General features: G+C 36.2%; 1 protein-coding gene across 2 annotated transcripts in view; it reads right to left on the bottom strand.

Annotated features, from left to right (window-relative positions):
• Positions 1-24,813, bottom strand: part of LOC106868704 (ubiquitin carboxyl-terminal hydrolase 36) — an 80,254-nt gene that overhangs the window by 12,265 nt on the left and 43,176 nt on the right. For both annotated transcript variants that reach the window (XM_052968127.1, XM_014914091.2), the window contains 9 exons: positions 24,132-24,202; positions 23,808-23,890; positions 22,825-22,902; positions 21,598-21,688; positions 20,399-20,524; positions 17,837-17,920; positions 14,478-14,544; positions 10,514-13,030; positions 2,155-2,307 (listed from right to left, as the gene is read on the bottom strand). In XM_052968127.1, coding sequence (XP_052824087.1) covers positions 2,155-2,307; positions 10,514-13,030; positions 14,478-14,544; positions 17,837-17,920; positions 20,399-20,524; positions 21,598-21,688; positions 22,825-22,902; positions 23,808-23,890; positions 24,132-24,202 — 3,270 coding nt within the window. The remainder of the gene's footprint in view (positions 1-2,154; positions 2,308-10,513; positions 13,031-14,477; positions 14,545-17,836; positions 17,921-20,398; positions 20,525-21,597; positions 21,689-22,824; positions 22,903-23,807; positions 23,891-24,131; positions 24,203-24,813) is intronic.

The raw sequence follows: 24,813 nt of genomic DNA, 5'->3' as shown, positions 1-24,813 counted from the left end.
TATATATATATATATATATATATCTCAGAGCAGAACTGTGATCAGAGGAGTTATTAACAAGCAAACCACTTATCTCAACATGCAGTCAGTCTAGAAATTCCAACCTTGCTGTAATGCCATCACAAGGGAGAATACTCAGCTAAAAGGTAAAATAGTCATTAGTTTAATATACACCTATCCACCCTAGAGACAGACAGACAAACAGATCGCATATTCTTGTAAGATTAAGTAGAGATATATATCAAGTGACTCTCAATGCTAGCCATGTTTTGCTTCCTAAATACTCTCACTCACCATTAGAAAGGATGAATACCACTAATTTTCATTATCACTTTGAATGTTGTGCTTAGTATTGTTGTTTAGTGATAGGTCAGCTTTTATCATTCCACCTGTAACTAACCAATATATCATCATCATCATCATCATCATCATCATAATTAAACGTCCATTTTCCATGCTCGTGTAAGTTGGACAGTTTGACAGGAGCTGGTAAGTTGGTGAGCAACACCAGAACTCACTGTATGCTCTGGCATGGCTTCTACAGCTGGATGTCCTTCCTAATGCCAACCACTTTACAGAGTGTACTGGGTGCATTTAATGTGGCACCAGCACACGTACTTTTTGTGTGACACCTGCACCAGTGTTGTCACCAAGTAGCATGAGGGGAGGTGTTTAGAGATGGAGAAGACATGACGGTAGCAAGTGATGATGAAAGAAATTGGAGTGGATGGGAGGGAAGTATGGTAGATATGTGAGGGCATGGAGAGAGTGCAGAGGGGCCTGCAGTAGGTGAAGGAGTTCTGATAGATTACGTGTGTGTGTGAGAGAGTGGGGCATGATCATAAAGGAAAATTTACTTAGCTTCACAGAAAATCGCCAGAAGTCTCAGTCCCTTGTCATTTCCTGTGAGGCTTGAGATCTGAAGACCCTTTCTCACCACTTCATCCCACATCTTCCTGGATCTATCCCTTGCACGTTCCATCCATAATTAGAGAGTGATACTTCTTGGTACAGCTGTCCTCATCCATACACATCACATGACCATACAAGTAGTTTTCACTCTTACATCTGATTCCACTTATACTCAACCTTTCTCTAAAATCATTTACACACAGTGGAACCTGCACACTGACTACTCATCCAGTGGAGCATGCTGGTTTCATTTCTTTCAAGCCTGCGCATGCCCTCTGTAGTCACAGCCCATGTTTCACTGCCATGTAGCATAGTTGTACACAGGTATCATACAATGTCTTGCACTCTGAGGGAGAGGCTTTTGTTACCAACAAAAGTAGTAGCTCTCTGAACTTTGCCCAGCCTGTCCTTATTCTCAACCACACTTTCAAATCATCTTCCTTCATTGCTAACTCAGTTGTGAAGGTAACAGAAGCTGTCTACTACTTCTAAGAATCTAATGTGTATGCTTTCCAACTTACTAGGACTTAGGTTTTTGTTCATTTAACTTTAAGGCCCTTTGATTCCAGGCCTTGTTTGCACACCTGAAATTATGGTAGTGATTTAGCTATAAGAACAAGGTCATCAACTTAGAGGAGCTCCTGGACTAAAGAACTACGACTCACAAGAGGGAGATGAGAACCAATCCTTGGTGAACTCCTACTTGTACACTAAATTCGCTATACCTATTGCCGATTTTCACTTCACTGACAGCATCCCTCTATATGGCTTGCACATCTCTCACCAACCACTCATCTATCCCTAACTTCCACACTTACCACCAGATAAGGGAGTGAGAGAACCTGTCAAAGGCTTTCTCTGTGTCATCAAAAGCCAAGTAGAGAGGTTTATTTTTGGCTACATTCTTCTCCAGTCGTTGCCTTACCAAGAAGATAATCATCAGTAGTGCTTCTCCGTAGCACAAAACTAAACTGCATCCCATCTAGACAAACTTTCTTTCTAATTAGGTGAGCTATGACCTTCACTGTAATTTTCATGACCTGGTTCAGTAATGATACCTCTGTAATTATTTCTAAAGCATCACCTTTACCTTTGTAGTAGTTGATTGTAATGTTGCTACACCAGTCATTGGGTATGCCTCTCTCAAGGACAACCTGATTAATTCAAAATAATGAGAATATAAATAAGCATTACACATATACAGTAAACTGAATGCTGAAGACAAATAAAAAATAATCTAACCTTGTCCTCCATAAGCACGACTGGAACATTTCTCAAGCTCATCACCCACTCTTGAACTTTTAGAGCCGTCCCAATATAACTTATGATTATCAGGTGTTTTTGTTGGACGCTTGTAACCATCATGAACATGGCTATCCCAACGTTGACTTGGCACTGAAATAATTGAAGAAAGCAGTGTTTACTTCAAAATATAAAGAAGGTAACAAAAGATTTAATAGAAAAAGCAAACCTACCAGAAATTTAATCAAAGAAATAATAATAATAATAATAATAATAATAATAATAATTTAAATTTAAGGTTAATTAAAGTGAGACAGCATCCATTTTTTAAATCTTGTAGCAAACACTTAAGAAATGCATCTGATATTTCATTTTTTAAATCTTTCTTATTTTATTAAATTTATTAAATTAATTACAGATTTCACAAATAGAAAATAAAACGCCAGTACTTTAACATTTTCAAATTAAAATAAATATATAAATATATATATATTCCAATGATCTTTTAAACAGCTTTTACATTTACATAATATTTTTTTTTTTTTATCTCAATCCAATATAAAGTAAAAAAGTTTATTTAGGTTCAAATAGAAAATAAAATATCACTACAGCAAAGCTTTCAGTGTGGGATATAAATTGAGTTAGCCATGAATACGCTAACAAGCAATGAATATACATTAACAAGCAACAAACATGAAAGTGTGCAGAAATTGGCACAAAAGCTTACAATAAGTCACTTGCTTTCAATGTTTTGGATGCAATATTAAAAAGTGAGGTGGTGCAGCAGGGAAAAAAAGCATACTAGTATTGCAGAGAATACAGGTGGACTAATAGAAAGACAAAACATCTAAAGCAGACATTTTCTTATTATTTTAGTTATCTAAAATCAAGAGAAAGGAAATCATATGTTATTAGGTGCCAGAGAAAGAGAAGATTATGGTTGAATTAGAATTAATAAACCTTAATATTGTTGTCAATTATCTTTATCAAACTAGCTAAAACTGAACTTGGTGGATTATTAGAAAGGAAAATGTTCATCATACTTGAAGAAACAATTGCATTAAAACTGAGCAAAAATACAAAAGGAGTGTTGTTGTTTTTTGCTAGGGACACTGCAGAATATACAAAATCAGATTTTTATAGAAGGCTATGGTAATGCAAATAGATTATTAAAAATAAGAACAGTATAGAAATGTTACTTCAGAAATATTTAATTAACACATTAACCACCAGTGGTTCCTCACAAACTTCACCCAACTGCCATATGCATCACGGGTGGTATATTTTCATAATTTGAAAACAATATTTTATTCTGTATTTTTGACAAGGTTTTGAGGATATTTAAATAACACAGGTCAACAATTTTTTTCAAAATCTCAAGTCTTGAAAAAATTTTTTTTACTAATTCTTACTGTTTTTAACCTGCTAAATTCAAATCTGAAAACAGTCATGTTCTACATGCTCTAGTTTTCATGCAAATTTAAGTTTTGCATTCAAGCCAATATGCAGTCAAATTAATTACCTCCACTCCACATCAAGTTGGACTTGTCAGAGCATTAAATACTGATAGTGAATGCTCCCAACGGTTTCTGTTCTCCCTGCTTTTCTCCTTCAAGAAGACCAAGGCAGGTGTGTCTGATGGACTGCAGATTCGTACACTTCTACATGATCAAGAATTTGCCAGAAAGACGAATGACAAGGAAAGGACTGGATGGCTTTCATTTGTGGCAGTGATGGAAAACTTTCTCGGTAATAAAAAGGCTGACAACTATGAAACTCTTGTAGCTAATATGCTTTTCATAATCTTGGATGTAACATGAGTACAAAATCTCCATTTCATGTACAGTCATCTTGATAGATTCCCTCAGAACCTAGGAGAAGTAAGTGACGAACAAGGTGAGGGGTTCCATCAGGACCTCAAGACCATGGAAGAGTGTTACCAAGGAAGATGAGACAAACATATGATGGCAGAGCATTAAGCGAGATTGCCCTCAGGTGGTCCACAAATGCAAGAGCTTCAAGCGCAAATTGCTGCATGAAGAGACTGCAATTGAGCTTTGCCTCCTCATAGTAACTAATGTCTTATTTATCAATTGGTTTTATATAAACTATAACCTTTGCAGATTGGGGAAAGTGTTTCAAATTGTGTTCTAGAATAAACTAATACTATCTTGCATTTTCTTTGTTATTACCCAGCTAATTTAAAGAGAGTTTAATCACATATTTTTTCCTAATAGACTAGGATATCAATGTGCTGAAAACAACATTTTGAGATTTTGAAATACCTTGACTGCAAAAAAATTAGAGCATTTAGGAAATACTAAGTGTTTACATCAATGCAACAAAAAATTTCTTGACTAGAGCTACTTGTTAATCAATACACACACACACACACACACATGTATTATATATATAGTGGACACTGCTGTCGTTAGACCACACAGATGACTTGTTTATAGTGATCAAATGTTTGTGTTCACATAAGCTCATTCTCTCTATCAAATTAATATTACCTGTACAGGTGAACCATGTGCCACATGTCAGATGACGAAATGATCACAGAACAAAGTGAAATGAAGCATTTTGCTCAAGACCACAATGCAATGCCCAGTCTGGGAATCAAAACCACAATCTCGCAATTATGAGTGCAACACCCTAACCATTAAGCCATGCACCTTCATATCGAGCGAGATCGTTGCCAGTGTCCCTGGACTGGCTTGTGTGGGTGGCACATAAAAGACACCATTTCGAGCGTGGCCGTTTTCGTGCGGGTGACACGTAAAAGCACCCACTACACTCTCTGAGTGGTTGGCGTTAGGAAGGGCATCCAGCTGTAGAAACTCTGCCAAATTAGATTGGAGCCTGGTGTTGCCATCCGGTTTCACCAGTCCTCAGTCAAATCGTCCAACCCATGCCAGCATGGAAAGCGGACGTTAAACGATGATGATGATGATGATGATGATGATATATGTATGTATGCATCAGGCAGTTATTTTGAGTCTAATTTTAAGACTGTATGGCCATAAATTTTTCAGTGGGCCATATCACCATGTGAGAAGTGTCCAAATTTCAAGAAAAAGGAGAAAGAGTTGAATTGCATAAAATCTAGAGCTTCCAGAAAAAAACTAACTTCAGATTTGAATTCAGCATGCTCAAATGAGTTAAGAATAAGTGCTGGTATTAATGCAACAAAACTTTGCTTCCCTGTGAATGCAAGTGCTAAAATATTAAAGTTTAATTATGAAAATGCAAAAGAAAAATTACATTTCTTTGTATTTAAACAGAATGCAGTGTGACCAGAAATACATGGCATCACCAGTAAAGTCTAGTAACGGGCCGTGGCAGTTAACATGTTCATCTTGATATTTTAAGTTAAAAACTTTTTTTTACAAAAGCTTTGAAAAACATCAAAGAAAGTATGTGCACATTTTGCAGACAGTTTATAATTTATATCTCTCTTGCTTTCTCTGGTAGTTATTTTACTTAAATTCTTCATTATTTTAAAAGTTATTTAATATAAAGATAGTGTATTCAACAGAAATCTGGTAACAAAAGGGTAAAAGCTTTAGAAAAGGAATTTTCAACTCAAAACATCAAGACTCAAATATTCCGAAGATTTCAACATATTTGTTACGGCTATTTTTTCGTTATATTTATTGATCTATCTCCATTGTTATCACCTATAACAGATTATCGTAAGTGGTAATTTAAGAATAAATCTCAACTAAAGTAGAAAGAGAAGAACAAAACAGAATATAAACCAAAACAGCACAAATGGTTATTGACAAACCACACAAGACTTAACCCATAAACAGAACAACTATTTCACAGCACCTATTTTTCCATGTCCATAACACACACACAAACTACAGCCTGATGTAAATGTAGATGTATACTGTTCTATATTTTAGAGGTGAGGAATTCTGTACATTATTTACATTGGACGGATATGTGTCTTAATCTTGTTTGTTGTTACCACATTTCAGCTGATTTACTCTCCAGCCTTCATCAGGTGCCCTGGTAGAAACAAGATGAGGACACATATCCGTCCTTAATGCAAATAATGTAGATGTATAGTTTTCTTTCTTTTTTTAATCTAACAGTATTTTGTGAATCTATTACTCATTACTATTTTTTTCATTTATGTAGTAGCCATTCAATGTAAAACTATTTCATTCCCCTCATCACATTGGTTTCAAATTTTGACACAAGGCCAGCAATTTAGGGAGGGGCTAGGTCAGTTACATCGACCCCATTGCACAACTGGTACTTATTTTATTGACTGTGGAAGATAATGTCGATCTCGGCAAAATGTGAACTCAGAAATGCAAAGATAAACAAAATGCTGCTAAGCACTTGGCCCAGCAGGCTAACGATTTTGCCAGCTCAACACCTTCCTTTCCCCTCATTACAAACCTGCATGACTTGACCAAATTCATAAATTTTTCGTCCACTGGAGAGAAAAATCTTATTTTCTCTGTTCTGCAAAGGATGATAATAGAGATAGCTTATCTAAAGCAACAGAATTATCTGCTGCTTCAAAAAACATACCACTTCAAATAGTAGTAGCACATGAACAAAAAGCTATTAAGAAAAGAGATAAAAATTGTGACTTGAATTTTGTCATTAAATCTTGGTGTACAAGGAGATAACTGCCAAGTTGCTTTCTAAATAAATGCTCAGAATTCAAATATTTAAATCCAGAATCAATTCCACCTTTTCATCATCATCATCGTTTAACGTCCGCTTTCCATGCTAGCATGGGTTGGACGATTTGACTGAGGACTGGTGAAACCGGATGGCAACACCAGGCTCCAATCTGATTTGGCAGAGTTTCTACAGCTGGATGCCCTTCCTAACGCCAACCACTCTGAGAGTGTAGTGGGTGCTTTTACGTGTCACCCGCACGAAAACGGCCACGCTCGAAATGGTGTCTTTTATGTGCCACCCGCAATAAATTCATCAGATCAATAAAATTGGTAGTTGGCAGTCAAAGAGTATGGTGAACCTGAAGAGAATGATTTTATAAAAGAAATTTCAAGTCTCAATGAGAGAATAATCGGAAGCAGCCACAATAAAATGAATAAAATTACTGATGGGGAGAGACGCAGCACACACTAAGCTGCAGTCACATTCCAGAGAGTATGCATTACCTTCTCTTCCAAGACCATCAGCTTACACACCTCCCTGCCAGTGAGACATGGACGAGCACTGGGGAAAATAGACAGAAAGCTAGATGTCTTCCATCAAAGATGCTCGAGATGGATTCTGTGAACATACTGACAAGAGCACATAACCAATGAAGACATTCTAAAGGGAATCAACAAAAGACCACTATGTGAAATCATCACGGAATGAAGGTTGAAACTAGCTGGACATATAGTTATCAGAACAATACCATTCTAAAACAGCTTTCAGATGGACACAATGGAGAGAGAAAAAATTCTCTCTCCATTGTGTCCATCTGAAAGCTGTTTCAGGGAAGACCAAAAACTATATGACACACACCATTGATAAGCAAAATGTGAAATGCTAATATTGCATGGGTGGATGTAAAGAAAACTGCAGTCAGCAGAAACCTGAGTGTAAGCTTGCAGCCCAATATGCTCAAGAGCAACAGATGCTGATATATATATATATATATATATATATATATATATCATCGTTTAACGTCTGTTTTCCATGCTAGCATGGGTTGACGATTTGACTGAGATCTTGAGAGCCAGCAGCTGCACCAGGCTCTAATCTGATCTGGCAAGGTTTCTATGGCTGGATGCCCTTTCTAATGCCAACCACTCTGAGAGTGTAATGGGTGCTTTTTATGTGCCACCGGCACAGGAGCCAGTCAGGCGGGCCTGGCATTTATCATGTTCAGATAGTGCGTTTTACATGCCACCGGTACAGGGGCCAGCCAGTCAGGGAGTATTGGCATTGGCCACATTAGGATGGTGCTTTTTACATTGTCACATATATATGTTACATCATTAAAAACTAAAATACTGACAGCACAAAGCCTATCTATAAAACAAACAAAAAACGTAAAAACCAAATAAAAAGAGTCCAAGATAACTTTTTAATAAATGCTTCTGGTTAATTTTTAAGTTCTAAGCATGGAATTCTTTACACAACAAACTTGTAATTCTTGATATGAATGTTGTCATAACGAAAGTGTTAACACTTAAGTAAACACCAGAAATTTCTTAATTCAACTTCCAAAATGAAGTCTTTTTGTCACAATACCATAGACTCCTTACAGAAACACTTATCTCTTTCACTGAAACTTCAATGAAAACTTATTTCCATACCTTACAAGATATTCACCAAAATCTAGCCAACACATTTGTTTGCAATATCAAAATACATAAGAAACTAAATAAGTTTCCATGGCTGTGTGGTAAGAAGCTTCCTTCCCAACCACATGGTTCCATGTTCAGTCCCACTGCATGGCACGTTGGGCAAGTGTCTTTGTGAGTGGATCTGGTAGATGGAAACTGGAAGAAACCTGTGTATCTTTGTTATGACAATTGGTTTGGTGTGTTTACATCCCCGTAACTTAGCAGTCCAGCTAAAGATCAATAGAATAAGTACCAGGCTTTCAAAAACAAAAATATTGGGGTCGATTCTTTTGACCAAAAATTCTTCGAGGCAATACACCAGCATGGCCACAATCTTACGACTAAAACAAGTAAATGATAAAAAAAAATGAGTTGACAAAATTATATTCTTTTTTTTTCCTTCAAGAATTACGCCCCTTCTACAGCATATTTCACCTTCCTTTTCAGCAGACCAAAAATATGCACATGAAGCATGCATACATTCCTATTTCACTTCAGATATCTTGAACTATTCTCTTAACCACTCTTCATCATACTTTATAAAACATCCTCCTCCAGACAGGATTTACAAGAGTCCGATTATTGACACCTGCAGAGGTGTTTGAATTTGCATTAAGTGAACTAAAACAAGTCATTTATAACATTACAAAACTTACTGCATTATTTCCATTTCACTTTCCACTTCTTCAGCACAATGATAGTTTTAAACATTTACTCCAAATTTTTGAATAGGGGTAGGCATGGCTGTGTCGTAAGAAGTTTGCTTGCTAACCACAAGCTGCCAGTGTCAGTGCCACTGCACGGCACCTTGGGCAAGTGTCTTCTACTATAGCCACAGGCCAACCAAGACTTTGTGACTGAATTTGGTAGGCAGAGACTGAAAGAAGCCTTGTCGTGAGCATGTGTGTTTGTCCCCCACCACCAAATGACAACCAGTGTTGGTGTGTTTGTGTCCCGGTAACTTAGCAATTCAGCAAAAGGTAGTGATGGAATAAGTAGCAGACTTGAAAAACAAAGCAAGTACTGGGGTTGATTCATTCAACAAAAATTCTTCAAAAGCAGTATGCCAACACAGCCACAGTCTGCTGGCATTCTCTATAAACAAACGTAAGACAAGGTACATATTTCAGCAGCTTCTAACCACATCTGACCTCTACTACAACAAAACATCTGTACTGAAAATCAGGAAAGACAAGATCAAGACAAGGTTTTCTATCTACACACAAAACCCACCCAACACATAGGAAGAAATCTTTATAGTATTCGATACCAGTTATTCTAAGTATTCTAGATACCAGTGCAAAGCTTAACACTTTGAATCCTTTAAACTTTATCTGTTAGCTTTCATACGAAATGCTAATTAAGACTCAGACTAACTTGCAAAGCATGGATGTGCAATAAAAATTACAACAAAGTACATTAAAGATATATTATTCCTGCCAGACTGATTCATAGAATACAAATGTGAGTGTGTGTTTGCACGTGTGTATAAATATTCGTGTGTGCAGATATATGCATGTATATGTATGTACATACATGTATATATGTATAAATGTATACATACGCATTTAGATATATGTATGTATTTGTGTGTGTATACATACACGTTTATATATGTGTGTGTGAATACATACACGTTTGGATATATGTATGTATATATATATATATGTAGACATACATATTTAGACATATGTATGTGTGTGTACACACACACACACAAAACACACGTGTGTGCATGGTTGGGTAGATTAGAGATGAGATGGGTAAGAGGTAAAGAGAAGTAGAGAGACGTACACTCATAGTTATAGGGGTTAGCCATTTTGCAGGAAGAAAGGAGGAATATTATGCGGAATATCATGCTTAACTATAGATCTACTTTAGAAAAAGTGAGGAGGAAACAAAATATTAGGCAAAAAAAAATATATATATATACAAAGTGTGCGATGGAATATTAAAAAATGAACGGTGCCCATCAGTAAAAGATAAATGACCCACCTCAGCCGCAGCTAAGAAAACCAACTTACCAGATTGTCTGGCATGCCTGCTCTCCATATTGGCTCTGGAGTGTCTGTTGGGCTCGGCTGACAACATTGCCCCTTTCTCATTAACCCCAGAGCTTTTGTTCTCTCGCTCAGCAAGAGACAATACAGATCTTCCTGATGACTTGGAAATTCTATTCTCCATATATGAAGAGGACTGATTTTTGTGATAGTAAGGTTGATTGGAACTATCTAGAGATTTAGAAAAGCAGTCTATTAAGTGTCTCTTAGAATGGCCATCAGTTCTCATGCTGGATATTTGAGCAGAGCTTGGAAGCGATGATAACCTATTTACAGTGCTTGCAGTACTACCAGCGGATTTCTCACTTGAACATCCAACTGGATAGCTCAAGGATTTTTCGTTAGAGTTCAAAATTTTATTTTTGGCAGGATTATCCTTGACGGTGCTAACAGAAGTCTTCGTGGACCCCTCTCCTGTGGACCATGTTAAACCCTCTGTTACACAGCCATTGTTTCCCTTTTCAACAACTGGCCTCAGTGCCTTTGTAGTTTGACTCTTTACTATGTGTCTCTGGTGTGATGGAAGTGGTAAGATAGGAGGCTCAGCTGGACCTTGTAACAGTGATAACACCGAATCAACGGCTTCTTTACTAACTTTCTGGTTGGCCTGAGAACCAGTATGACCTTTGGAGAGCAGTTCCTTTGAAGATTCAGAAACTGTTTCCCGACTGGAAGAAGAAATTAAACTATTCCTAGAAATGTCAACAGAGCTAAAATTCTCTTTAGTCCTTTCAACCCACTCATACTCGGAAGAATCTATTTTTAAATCTTTTTCACAGAAAAGCTGAGCTGCAGAAGGATCTTCGATACGATCATCACCAAATGGTAGCTCTCTTTTATGCTTGTGCTTTTTATGTCTTTTCTTTCTTGGTGATCTTCCATCAACATCCTCCTCCTCCTCAATTTCCCCATGGTTCTGTCTGTTCTCTTCCTTGTGACGCTTTCGTTTGTGCTTTTTGTGTTTTTTGTGTGAATGTCGGCCACTAACAGCAGAAATTTCAGCATGACTGGTGTTAACAAGTGTGTTATGTGGCGTAGTCATCACTATAGGAGTTGGACAAGAAGTTACAACATTCGTGACATTAGAAGTATTAAACATGGTTGACTTTGATCTTACAAGTTCTGATGGCTTTCCAGTCTCTATTTCACTTGTAGACAGAGGTGTTTTCTTCGGTTCCTCTTTAACAGAAAATGTCGATGTCTGTTGGTTACAATTTTCCTTTGGCAACAAGTCAACAATATTAGAAGAAACTGTAGTTGAAGTAGAACACTCCATTGAGCTACTGTTTCCAGATGTTGTCTGAATGCCACTGTCAGAAATTGACTTAGAAATAGCTTCTCTTGTTCCTTCCAGACAAGATTCATCTAGTAAGTTACTACTACTACTACTACTACTACTACTACTACTACTATTATTATTATTATTATTACTATTATTATTATTATTATTATTATTATTATTATTATTACTACTACTACTACTACTACTACTAGTACAACTGGTCAAACTCTCTTTACTTATGACACTCCAGCCTGCTGGTTGCCACTCAGGTTTTGTACTAGGCGAGACACTGCTTTTATCAAACACATGCCAATCTGTTGCACAATTTGAACTAGTGATGGCAGTTGATGCTGATGCTGATGCCGATGAAGATAAGCTAGGTGAAGATTCTTGAGATGGAAGAAACAAGTTTGCAGGTTTCAGTTTCACCATAGCAGCTGTATCTAAGGGTTGTGAAACTCCAGCAATGGCAACAACAGAGGTAGCTGTTGAACAAATAGTACTAGAGGTACTTTTTTCCACAGGAGAAGATTTTGACTGTGAATGTCGACTGTGCAGCTTCAAGGTCAAATCCTTGTGTCTTAAAGAAGATAAAGAAAATCTATCAGGAGAACGAATATCTCGAGAGTTAGTTCTTTCACGATTAGTTGTTTCTAAAAGGTGAGTGTTTCCTGGAACAGAGGTGGTGGCATTTAGACTCTGGTCAAAAACCACTTTATCATCATTAGAAGATAAATCTAACTTATTTTCACTATGTTTAAAGGCTTCACTACTAGCTTTGTTTTTTTGATGTACATGAGGAGGTGAACAGATAGAATTGCTTTTGTTCTCCTGATCAGATTCAGAGTCACCAGTATAAGGAACCAGCTTGGAGACCTCCTCTTCATGCTTGCTCACCACTTTAATGCTTCCATTAGCAGGTTTTTCAATTGTGGTTACAATGCCATTTTTTATCTGCATTACAATCCTAGGTTTGGCGTCCCCAGTCTTACTGTTGCGGTCAGAAGCTGACTTGGTGCCGTCTGCTTTTGCAAAACTACTAATACCAAAAGAGATTTTATCACGTTTGTCTGGCAGTGGAGTAGCCTTTGAAGCATTGCTATTGCCAGTGTCTACCAAAGACTTTGGGGAATACAAGGTCTGAAGTGTATTGTTCTTGCGTTGAAGTGCCGTGCCAACATCATTCAGCACTGGAGACCCTGGAAGTAAACCAAGTATGCTTAATAAAACAGCCATGAAAATCATGACATGAGGAAAATTTAACTAAAACATTAAGCAAACCGGTATAGTTGATGCACTGCTCCTCTATAAGAGAATTGGCAATGTTACGGCTTAATTAGGACACTAAAATTAGCTGTAAAGTACTAGAAAAGTGTTCCATGCCTTGGTAATCATTGAATAAAAGAGAACCTGGTAAAACTGGTCTAAAACTACCCCATCTAATGCAACAAGACTATATCACTTATTTAATGTAATACTGAAGGTACCTTTTCTTTTTAAAGTCAAGAAATACTGAAAGCTTAGCTTGTTATTAATGGAGCATAGCCATCTAAAGTAAACTCAAGAGTGAGTTGTTAAAATAAGATTGAGTTTGAAAAAACAGAAATTGTGAATTTGCACTTATAAATTATAATGTATCATTTCTATACATTCGCCAAAAAAATTAAAAACAAAAAACAAAGATCACTTATGTAATGCTTAACAGACAGATATTAACGATTGAAAACTTGGATATGAATCATCCAGTTTTTTAGTGCTTACTTATAAAATACAAATATACACAGACACACAAGTTACAAATATATTAAATAACTAAACAACAAATCAAGGAAATGCAAGAAGATAAAATGACTTAAGACAAGGTAAACATCAGTAGTTAAGACAATTTAATATAGGTATGGCCACAGCCAACTGGCTGGAACCAGTAATGGTCTAATATTTGCAGTAATTAGTAATCAGTGAAAACGAAAAATGAAAATTAAATATCCAAATTGACAACTGAATGTAATGCACAGGGGATCAGCAGTAAAATGATTATCAACTTTATTTGACTTGGAAGATTTTCAGCAGGGAAGTGGAGAAACTAACAAAGACCTACCTTGTTATAGAATAAGAAATTACAAACGGTAAAAAGCATTCCAATTTAATACCAACATTTAAGATCCAATACTTTCATTCTACAGATTAGCATCCTTTTTTTTTTTAAATAAAGTTCAAGATTAGGGACATCTTTTAAATACAAAGAAAAAAAAAACTGTATCCTTGAAATTATAAGAACTATATGGGAAAACTTTCAGGCAGTAGGCAAGCAAAAATTGTAATTACTATCCAAAGTTCAGTTGAAATGCAAATAGAGACTAACATCTAGAAATTTAAATTCTCATCAAGATAAGGTTGACCAGCCCTCATCATGCTATATAACTAGAATTGATAATGAAGTGTGATACTAGTCAAAACAATAGCTGCACAGCAAATGAAAAATCTCTTAACTATTTTAGTTGAAATTTAAAACACTATTTTTAGAATAATAATATATATCTCATTAACAAAATAATCCTTCATTGATGACTACAGACAAACATTTTGTAATCTCCCTTTATAATATTAAAAAGAAAAGTGAAAATTAAATTTAAAAAGAAAACTTACTGTGGGACCCATTTACAACTCTAAAATTAGTTTGTAATGCTGGCATCTGGGGACCAATAAAATTTCCCTGAAAAAGAACAAAGAACTTGAATTTATTTGCTTAAAGCAAAAATAAGATTTTCTTAAAAGGAAATATTAAAAAATAGTTTCATTTGTTTATTTACCAACAATTTTCATATAACTGATATTTTTAAGGAGCATTCAAGATTACTATCATATGTAATGCTTATCTGTTCACATTGTTTCTCTTTTTAGAATGCAACCGTTGGGAAGGTGTGAGAGGCTGGATCTGGCCAGTTTAAATGCTTAAAGGATTGAGTGTCAATAGTTAGGTTGAATTTCAAGTTTGCTACAACTGTGACATTTGTGGCAAGATAAAAAAAAAACTCTGCCTGCACCACTCTTCAAAGCTGACAGTACATGCCACAGTTCAGTGGTTAATGTAAGAAATGATATCATTATCCATTTCACTAATGCATGTGCAAATGTCTAAACTTTTTAAACCTCTTGCTATCAGAGGAAAATGTGTAAAGTCTAGCTGATAAGCAGCAATATTTCATTAATTTTATAAAATTTATCAGGTACATATGTGGTTGCATGGGTCAGATGGAATTCATAGAGGCAAATTTTCTATAGCTAGATGCCCTTCCTGTCACCATTCCTCACTCATTCCAAGCAAGATAATATTTCCCGATGGCCAGACATGTTTTCAAGGGTGGCCAGAAATGAGGGCCTCCCTTTCTTCAACAGTAGTACAGCAGTGCTTGTTTTTAACTAGTGGCACATAAAAGACACCATTTCGAGCGTGGCTGTTTTCGTGCGGTTGACACGTAAAAGCACCCACTACACTCTCTGAGTGGTTGGCGTTAGGAAGGGCATCCAGCTGTAGAAACTCTGCCAAATTAGACTGGTGCCTGGTGTTGCCATCCGGTTTCACCAGTCCTCAGTCAAATCGTCCAACCCATGCTAGCATGGAAAGCGGACGTTAAACGATGATGATGATGATGATGATGATGATGATGTGATGTGAAGACAAGGAGACATACACACGCACACACACACAAACAGAGTGAAAGAGAGAGAGGTAATGATACATATAAACATAATTAGGCTTGATACACACACACACAATCTACATATATTCAAAAAGACAGTGAAGATGTAACAGTGAAGGGGCAAGGGCTATATGCCAAGTCACGGGGAGATGTGTATAGTGAAGCAGATAAAAGATTGGAGAGGGTGAGTTGGTGGATGGCTTTGCAAGATTTCGAAAAGTGGTAACTAGGGGACAGGGTGTAATGAGTGGACACTGATAAAAGGAGGAGATATTAGGAGGATATGGTGTGGAAAAGGGATTAAACGGGTACATATTGTGAGAAGGTAGGTACGTGAGGGAGAATAATTTTAAAAAAATTTTTCTATCAAAATTTCTCAAACAAATACAATTCATATAAATGCTTTTTTCAACCAGTCATCAACAAGGATTAAAGCATACATTTTTATTAATATTTATTATAATGTTAAAATTATTGTAAGCAGCACCGACATAATTAAATGTCTAATTGGAGTGACAGAAACAATGGACTATTTAGTTAGGCTACTTAACATGCTGAGTTTAAAACCTACCAATGCCAATTTGACTTTTATTCTTTAGCGGTTGATAAACTGAGGCAATTAGGACAGCTGTGTGAAGATATGTATGGATGAGGACAGCTGTGTGAAGAAGTGCCAGTCTCTAATGGTGGAGGGAACCTGTAGAAGTGGTGGAGACATGAGACAAGGTGGTAAAGCATGATCTTCGAACGTTGGGCCTCATGGAGGAAATGACAAATGACCAAGACCTTTGGCGATGTGCTGTACTTGAAAAGACCCATCAAGCCAAGTGAAATCACAGTTGTGGCCGATGCTAGTGTCACGTAAATGGCACTCGTGCCGGTGACACATTAAAAGCACCCTTCCAGCTTCGGGCCTCAGGGAGGCAGTGACTGAGGCTTTTGGCGATTATACCATGCTTGAGAAGACCTGTCAAGCCAAGTGAGATTGCAGTCATGGACAATGCCAGTGTTTTGTAACTGGCATGTAAAAAGCACCCACTACACTCTTGAAGTGGTTGGCGTTAGGAAGGGCATCCAGCTGTAGAAATCTTGCCAAATCAGACTGGAACCTGGTGCAGCTCTCCAGCTTACTTGTTTTCAGTCAAACCATCCAACCCATGCCAACGGACATTAAACGATGATGATGCTGATTTTAACACAACCAGTTAGCTAAAATATAGCTGCAAATTACCACTACACATTTATAACTTATTTATACAACCTTCCATTTCTTCTCTTTTAAATCCAACATCTGCCCTTTGCTAATAATAGCAACAGCTCTTGTAAACTGTCCGGCAACTTGATGGCATCTACCACTGGTTAATATTTGATAATGCTTGAATATAAACGTTAATGCTAGAAAGAGCGTCACCACAACAACAATACTCATGAATAATTAATTCACTTTCATGATATACTAATAAGCAAGACATGTAATACTACAAAGATTGGCACAGTTGTGTAGTAAGAAGTTTGCTTCTTATCACATGGTCACAGGTTCAGTTCTATGGGTGCAGTTACAGCTTCTTATCACATGGTTCAAGTGTCTTCTACTGTAACCCTGAACTGACCAAAGCTTTCTAAGTGGATTTAAGTACACGGTAAACAGAAAGAAGCTTGTTGTATATGTGGGTCTGTGTGTGTGTGTGTGTATGTGTTTTTGCATTTGTCCCTACCATCTCTAGACAAGCAATGTTGATTTGTTGCATTCCTGTAACTTAGCATTTTGGTAAAAGTGAATGATAGAATAAGCACCAAGTTTTAAAAAATAAGTACTGGGGGCATTTTGTTTGACTAAAACCGTTCAGGGTGGTGTACCCCAGCATGTCCACAGTCCAATGACTGAAACAAGATAAAAGATATTTTGAGATGAAAAAGGTTTTAATATTTACAACTACATCATGTGAAATATAGAAAATATTGAAACGTTTTTATCCCTAACAATCAAAAAAATAATCATATTCACAAAAGAGATTTGGATTTCTCTTCAAGACCCAGAGATATTCCAGCCCTGGGCAGTTACTGATTCCTTATTCTCTGTTTCTCATCAAAAACTCCTCCTCTTCAGAAAAATTTTAAAAAATACAAAAGAACTGTTGTATGGCAGATGCTAAAAAGAGGTTAGATCAAAATAATTATTAATGGCAATCAACTGCCATAGACTAGGATTAAATTCCTGCACCAACATAAGAAATTGGCAGACAACGTGCAGCCAAAATTTATTAATAAAAACTAAATTAGTAATTTTGTTTTTTAAATACTTACTGCAGCTTTTTTCTCTTTGCAACGAAGATAGAACAACATATAAGCCTCTGACTCAAACACTCGTGAAGCACTCACTTCTGTCACCTAAACATAAAGAGAGAGAGAGAGAGACACTGACAATTATCAGGGATAATCTTTATAACATTATATATATATATATATATATATATATATATATATATATATATATATACACACACGCGTATTGCAAATATATACATATTTCCATACATGAAAATTGTAATGTAATTTTATATAGCAACAAATTCACAATAACCTTAGAAAATATATTCTGTGCTGATATACTGGAAAACTGACATATAGTGATATATTATTCTTAAACAAGAATATTGTTGACAGAGACTTAGAAGTTTCAGCCAGTTAAGCCATTGTTGGACTACAATGCGTAAGAGTTACTATTGGCTTTATATACCCTCAATTCTGAGTGCGTGAGTTTGAGTGGAGTGGTAATGAGGTTTGAGTGTGGGTTGTTATGGAGAAGTGTTTTGGAGAAATTTTTATTGATTGAATTTGGGGTTGTGTTATTGTTTAGAATTTATTCATGTATGTGGTTCTTTGTATGCAGGTGTGTATGTTTAGCTGTGTCCATCAGAGTAGGTTAGACGCAGGATGGCTGAAACTTCAAAGTGACTGCCAATAATATTTTTGTTTCAGAATAATAAATTTGTACCCTACTTCATACACTATAAACTAACTCCTCAGAGCGATGTAAAATCGTTATTATTATAACCGAACATAAAAATACACAGTGATATAAGTATATATCACTAAGTAACAGCTTTACATATAGAACATGTCACAGTGATAATTTGTACAGAATGCATGCTACATTGATTGATAAACTACTTTTAGTAAGTGAGCTTTGATTAGAGCCTAACCTTGCAATATATTATGTGTTTTAACAAGTTTTTGTCATATATAAAGAGGGTATATTATGACAATTCACTTAACTAAAGTTCCAGCCAGTTCATTTCCAAAATGCATTAATCTTTGACAGCATGGGTATACTAATGTGTGTGCACATACATAATAAATACCATACAATTAATTTTAATATCTCTTAAGACATCATCATTGTTGCAACATCCACATTTCCATGCTTGCATGGGTCAAATGGAATTTGTTGAGGCAGATTTTCTATGGCTGAATGCCCTTCTTGTTGCCAACCTTCACCAGTTCCCAAAACCAGACATGCTTTTCACAGAAGACTGGAAACAAAGGACACCACTTGCTTGACAGTGACACTTGATTACAACTATCATACTATAGCAAAACAAAGAGACAGTAACACACACACATAAAGATGAACTTCTTTCAGTTTCCATTTAGCAAATCCACTCCCAAGGTTTTGGTTGGTCAAATATTGGGGTATATAAACACATTGATAGGGGGTGGGGGACAAAAAAATAAAATCAAGGGTTTATATGCCCTAATATTAGACTATTTTCTGTAGTCTATATACAGAGAAAGCTTATAATATTTTCGGAAGTAATTTATTTTTTAAGATAACATTTTACACAGTTTGGAGCAGAAACATTAAAATTACATTTCTTTTTGAAAATGAAAAACAACATTTGAATTGTAATTGCTTAAGCAAAAAACAATTAAGTCTGTAATAACAATCCTTTCTACTACAGGCACAAGGCCTGAAATTTGGGCTAGGGAGATAATTGATTACATCAACCCCAGTGCTTGACTAGTACTTAATTTATCAACCCTGAAAGGATAAAAGGCAAAGTCGACCATGGCAGAATCTGAACTCAAAGCTTAGCGACAGACGAAATACCTCTAAGCATTTCGCCCGGCATGCTAACGATTCTGCTAGTTCACCACCTTTAAGACTGTAATAATAATGCCTTATATTTCAGCTAAAAATTGCCATAATAACTATAAAAAAAATGTGGCTGAGTGGTAAGAAGTTTGCTTTCTAACCACATGGTTCCAGGTTCATTCCCACTGGATGGCACTTTGTTTGAGCAAGTGTCCAAGTGTCTTCTACTATAGCTTCAGGCAGACCAAAGTCTTGTGAGTGAATTTGGTAGACAGAAACTGAAGAAGCCAGTCGTGTGTGTGTGTTTGTCCCCTACTACTATTTGACAACTAGTTTTGGATGTGTTTGCATCTCAGAAACTTAGCAGTTCAGCAAAAGAGACCAAAAGAGTAAGTACCAGGATTGAGAAAAAAAAAAAAAAAGAGTACTGGGGTTAATTCATTCAACTAGAAACTCTTTAAAGTGGTAACCTCAGCATGGCCTCAGTCGAATGACTGTAACAAGTAAAAGATAAAAAATACATAGTTGCATCCTCTGATATTTATGTATTTGTAGCACAAATGAGAAAACAATCAAATGGTAATGCACAGGTCTCCAACAACAGCAGACAATACAATATAGTGATTTTAATATTTAGCTGATATCTGCACTGTACGTGGTTCAGTTAACAAATGTAGTTGAGTTTTAGCTTGTATGTTAATGCTTGATGTGCATATGTAATGAATCAGGTGATACAAAACAGAATGAAAAACAGAAAATAATTTACTTACCGAACTATCATTCATGCAATACCAAGATTGGTTGGAAGGCCGTACATATGCAAAATAATGACCAGATGTACAGGAATGACCAGTATGTACAAGTACAGCATAGAGTTTATACATCAGTGATTCACCCTGAAAGAAGAAAAAGTTTGCAGTAATGGTTGAAGAATCTATCGGTTGAAATCTTGAGCAACTGGAGAAATTTTGATTCAGCTGATGGCTTAATGCTTTAGCATTCACATTAACCTATCAAATGTAATGCTTATTGAATTAATCATGCATTATCTTGCAAGATTTGAGATTATAATAATGTGAGTGTTTCATCATCAGTTAACATCTGTTTTCCATGCTGGTATGGGTTGAATCGCTGGACAGGAGCTAGCAAGCCAGAGGGCTGCACCAGATTCCAGTCTGTTTTTGGTAAGGTTTCTATCGTTGGATGCCCTTACCAATGACTTTACAGAGCATACTAAGTGCTTTTTATGTGACTCCAGCATGGACACGTTTTATGTGGCCAATGTCATTTTTAGAATTACATTGTAGGACTGGTGTGAGAGGCCAGATCTGGTCAGTTTGAACATAAAACATGTAGAGAACTTTGGCCAGATATGGCTAGTGTAAATGCTAAAGGGTTAAAAGCTACTTCAGTGCTCTCTGACAATACTTCCATTCACAAAAATTAGGACAAAATAAGCAACCATCCACTTCATGGTATTCCAGTCATAACAATGCCGCCAATTCACCAAGTTAAATCATATCCACAGATATCCCTTGTTTAGTGGACAAACTTGCTATCATCCATGCCACAGACAGTCTTGCCAAGTAGTATAGAACAACAGGAAGTAGCAGCAAGTTGAAAGAACATGCAGAATCTTAGTAAGTAGGAAGGTAGACAAATCCAAAGTCATAGTAAGTAGGAAGGCAAACAAATCACAAATCACCTTCAGGTCGATGGCCCTGCTCAATCTGTAGAAAAATTGTAGGTAGAAACTCCATAAGATGCACCCGGTGTAAGCTTTGGACATATGCAAACAATCAAGTTAGAGCTGTGCCAAACCAATGAGGATTCATTTTGGCAAACACACTAACACACAGACACACACATATATATGTATATAGTATTTGGTAATAGTACAAATACCCTGCCTCAATATATTCAAGAAGCTAGATTAGTAGAAAACAACAAGATAGAAATGGTCCCTTACCTGTCTAATACTCATATAAGGACGAAGATTAAGTTTCTCTGGAAAGCTGATGTGCCGGACAATTTTGCCAAAGTACCGGTTGTAATCAAATCTGAAAATATTACAACAAATTAGTTGAAAAATATATAATGTAAAATGTTTTTGACAGTTAGTAAGAATATTCTGCGATCTGACAGTCAAAAGACAAACAGTGTATTATGAGAACAAGTAGAAAGAATAATTTACAGTTCAGTTTTAATGATAAACTAAATCAGTGGCTGTCAACCATTTTTTTTTTTTTCGCCTATGGACCCCTCAGATTCCTATTTTAGTCAGATGGACCCTCATAGCCATTCACACTTTCAGAACTAGACAAGTTGCAGGTATGGAAGCAAGGTCTAGAATTGAAGGGCCTTAGAGTTAACTTAGCAAAAACCAAAGTCTTAGTAAGCAGGAAGGCAGACAAATCACAAATCCTTCAGGTAGATGGCCCTGCTTGATCTGTAGAAAAGGTGTAGGTAGAAACTCCATAAGATGCACCCGGTGTAAGCTTATGTATTTGTAGCACAGACGAGAAAACAATCTGATATTGCTGCACATAAAAGGTGCAACAATATCAGAAGAAGGTTAACTGGGAAAATTACTTTTGTGAGTGGAAAATGCACAGGTACAATAAACACCAAAAATGCACAGGAGATAGATTCCATCAGCTGTCAGTGGGGTAAGATAAAGGTAGTAGATCGCTTCTGTTATCTAGGAGACTGAATTAGTAGCAGAGGTGGATGCACCAAGAGTGTAGCTGTGAGAATAAGATAAGGCTGGGCAAAGTTGAGAGAGCTCCTTAATGAATTAAATATCATTAAGAATTGTATAAACAAAATGCGAAAATATTTTGTGCATTGTAGAAGTATAGCCAATTTATTGCAAGTAATTTTTAACAACAAAATTTTATATCGACCCCCAAAGGTCTTGTGGATTCTCGTTGAGAACCATTCAACTAGGTTATTAAACGACCAGAGTTAGAAGAACAGTATAACGTAACTCCAGTATATTACTGGTACCTAATATATGAGAGATGGAAAGATGCAAAGGATAAACTCTGGAATGTGGAGAAGAATGAAACTAAATATAGTATGGTATTTAATCTAATACAGCATTGTTTTTACAAACTCAAATACTCTTGATTATCAGCAAATAACAACAATCAATAAATGGTTATAGAAGCAAATCAAATCAATAAAAACAAACCTTTTCAATTGAATTGTTAAAACATTGGAAGGTTTATGGATGGTAAAGCGCTTTTCAGCAACTACTTTGCGTTGACACCTGAAAAAAAATAAGGATTTATAATGAAATGTAAGTCATTAGAATTAAGGGGGAAGACACTTTTAAAAAGAAAAGGGCTGAGTAGGATCATGCTGCTCATACATTTCCCAAAATCCTTTACAAAACAGGGGAGTCAAAACCAGGCCACAAACTCAAAAGTCATATTTACTGCACTACCATGTCCACACTAACCACTAGGCATGTGGACCAGTGGTCAGGGAGTTGCAATCACAATCGTCAGATCAGAGGTTCAATTCCAGGACTGGGTGACATGTGTTCCTGAACAAAACACTTCGTTTCACATTGCTCTAATGCTGTGTGGGGTCTAGAAGAGACCCAACATTTCTTCTGTGTGCCATAGAAGGTGACTCCAGCATTTCCTCTGGGTGCCACAAAAGGTGACTAAACATGGTTGAGGTAGGATTTGTACTCTGACCTCGTAAAACCCTCACCAGCAACAACAACCCAAACAAACCCTTAGTTTTGAGGGCTATCACTGGAGGGGTGTTGAGGCATCATCTTCTCCAAGTAGTAGGGTATCACCAAAAAATGGTGGATGCAGTGATAGGCTACCCCTATACTGCTACTGCATATCTACTAATAACTTTTTACTACACCTACTTGCTAGAAAGGGGCACTTTAGGGAAATTATTATAGTTAAATAAATCTATTCTGAACGAGGGGATTATATTAAGTCTTGTGTTATGAAACAAGCTTTTGAGAGATCTGAACTCATGCAGCATACCAAAGTAGAAAGAATCTAACACATTAATTTCTCTAATATAATCATCATCATCCTCTTCCACATCATTGTCATGGTCACAATGATGGATTATTACTAACATACAGTTTATAGAAACAGAGAATTAGAGGACTAGAATTAGAGAGGAAAAAATTCTACTAACCTGGTACACATGTAGGAATTGTCATGATCCAAAACTTCAGCTGTAACATATTTCTCAAATGCTCGTTCTAAAGATGGTACATTCTGTGAAAATACAGAGGAATTGTTGAAAAGACAGAGAGTGGGAATAGAAAGAAAAAATACAGATGGAATCAGAAGGAGGAAAAACAAAACAAGAAATATGATGAAAAAGAGGAATGAGACAGAGTGAATGAGAGAACATTTCCAATTGAAAAAGGCACGACAGAGGAGGTGGAGAGACATGGCAACAAAAAAAAAAATCACAAATTGAAAGATAAATAGAGAGACATATGTATGTAGTTACCTTTATATCTAAACTGATATCCAGGTATGGATCATAGGTGTTTGATTTCTCTTTACATCGCATACATTGAACTAAAATAAAAAAAAATAAATGTGAAAGTAGTAAGACAAAAACAGATATTTAACCTTTTTGATACCAACCTGGCTGAAACCACCTCTGGCTCCGGTAGTACAAATATCTTGTTTTCAAAAGTTCTGAATTAAAATCTTCCACTAAACCTTAGTCACAATTTATATTCCTAATTCTAGCTTAATGATAACTAAGTTATTTTACTGAATTCTTTGTTATATTTAAAATTAATTGAAAGAAACACAGAGCATCTAAACAGAAATATGGTAACAAAAGGGTTAAGTTACAATTTGAAGAAAGGGAGAGGAATTTATAAATGAAGAAAAAATTTTTTTTTCTAATGTCCACAATGTGTGCATGAGTACATACATATACATATACACACACAAATATATACAATGAAGTACTGAAAAATTCCTGGCTTTAGGTAAAAGAAAAAAACAGGAGGATCAGTTAATAATGATTTTATTCAAAATTTCTAATCCCTGTAAAAGAACTCGGAAGGTTGGCCTCCAACCAGGAGTGATACCCTTAAAACTAGGAACTTTTCAGCACCCCATCATGTTTGTGTGCGTGTGTGTGTGTGTGTATATGTATGTATGTATATATATAT

The sequence above is a fragment of the Octopus bimaculoides genome, chromosome 5 (assembly GCF_001194135.2).
Source record: "Octopus bimaculoides isolate UCB-OBI-ISO-001 chromosome 5, ASM119413v2, whole genome shotgun sequence".
Taxonomy (NCBI): domain Eukaryota; kingdom Metazoa; phylum Mollusca; class Cephalopoda; order Octopoda; family Octopodidae; genus Octopus; species Octopus bimaculoides.
The sequence above is the reverse complement of the archived record's forward strand: the minus strand, read 5'-3'. Positions and strand labels throughout refer to the sequence as shown.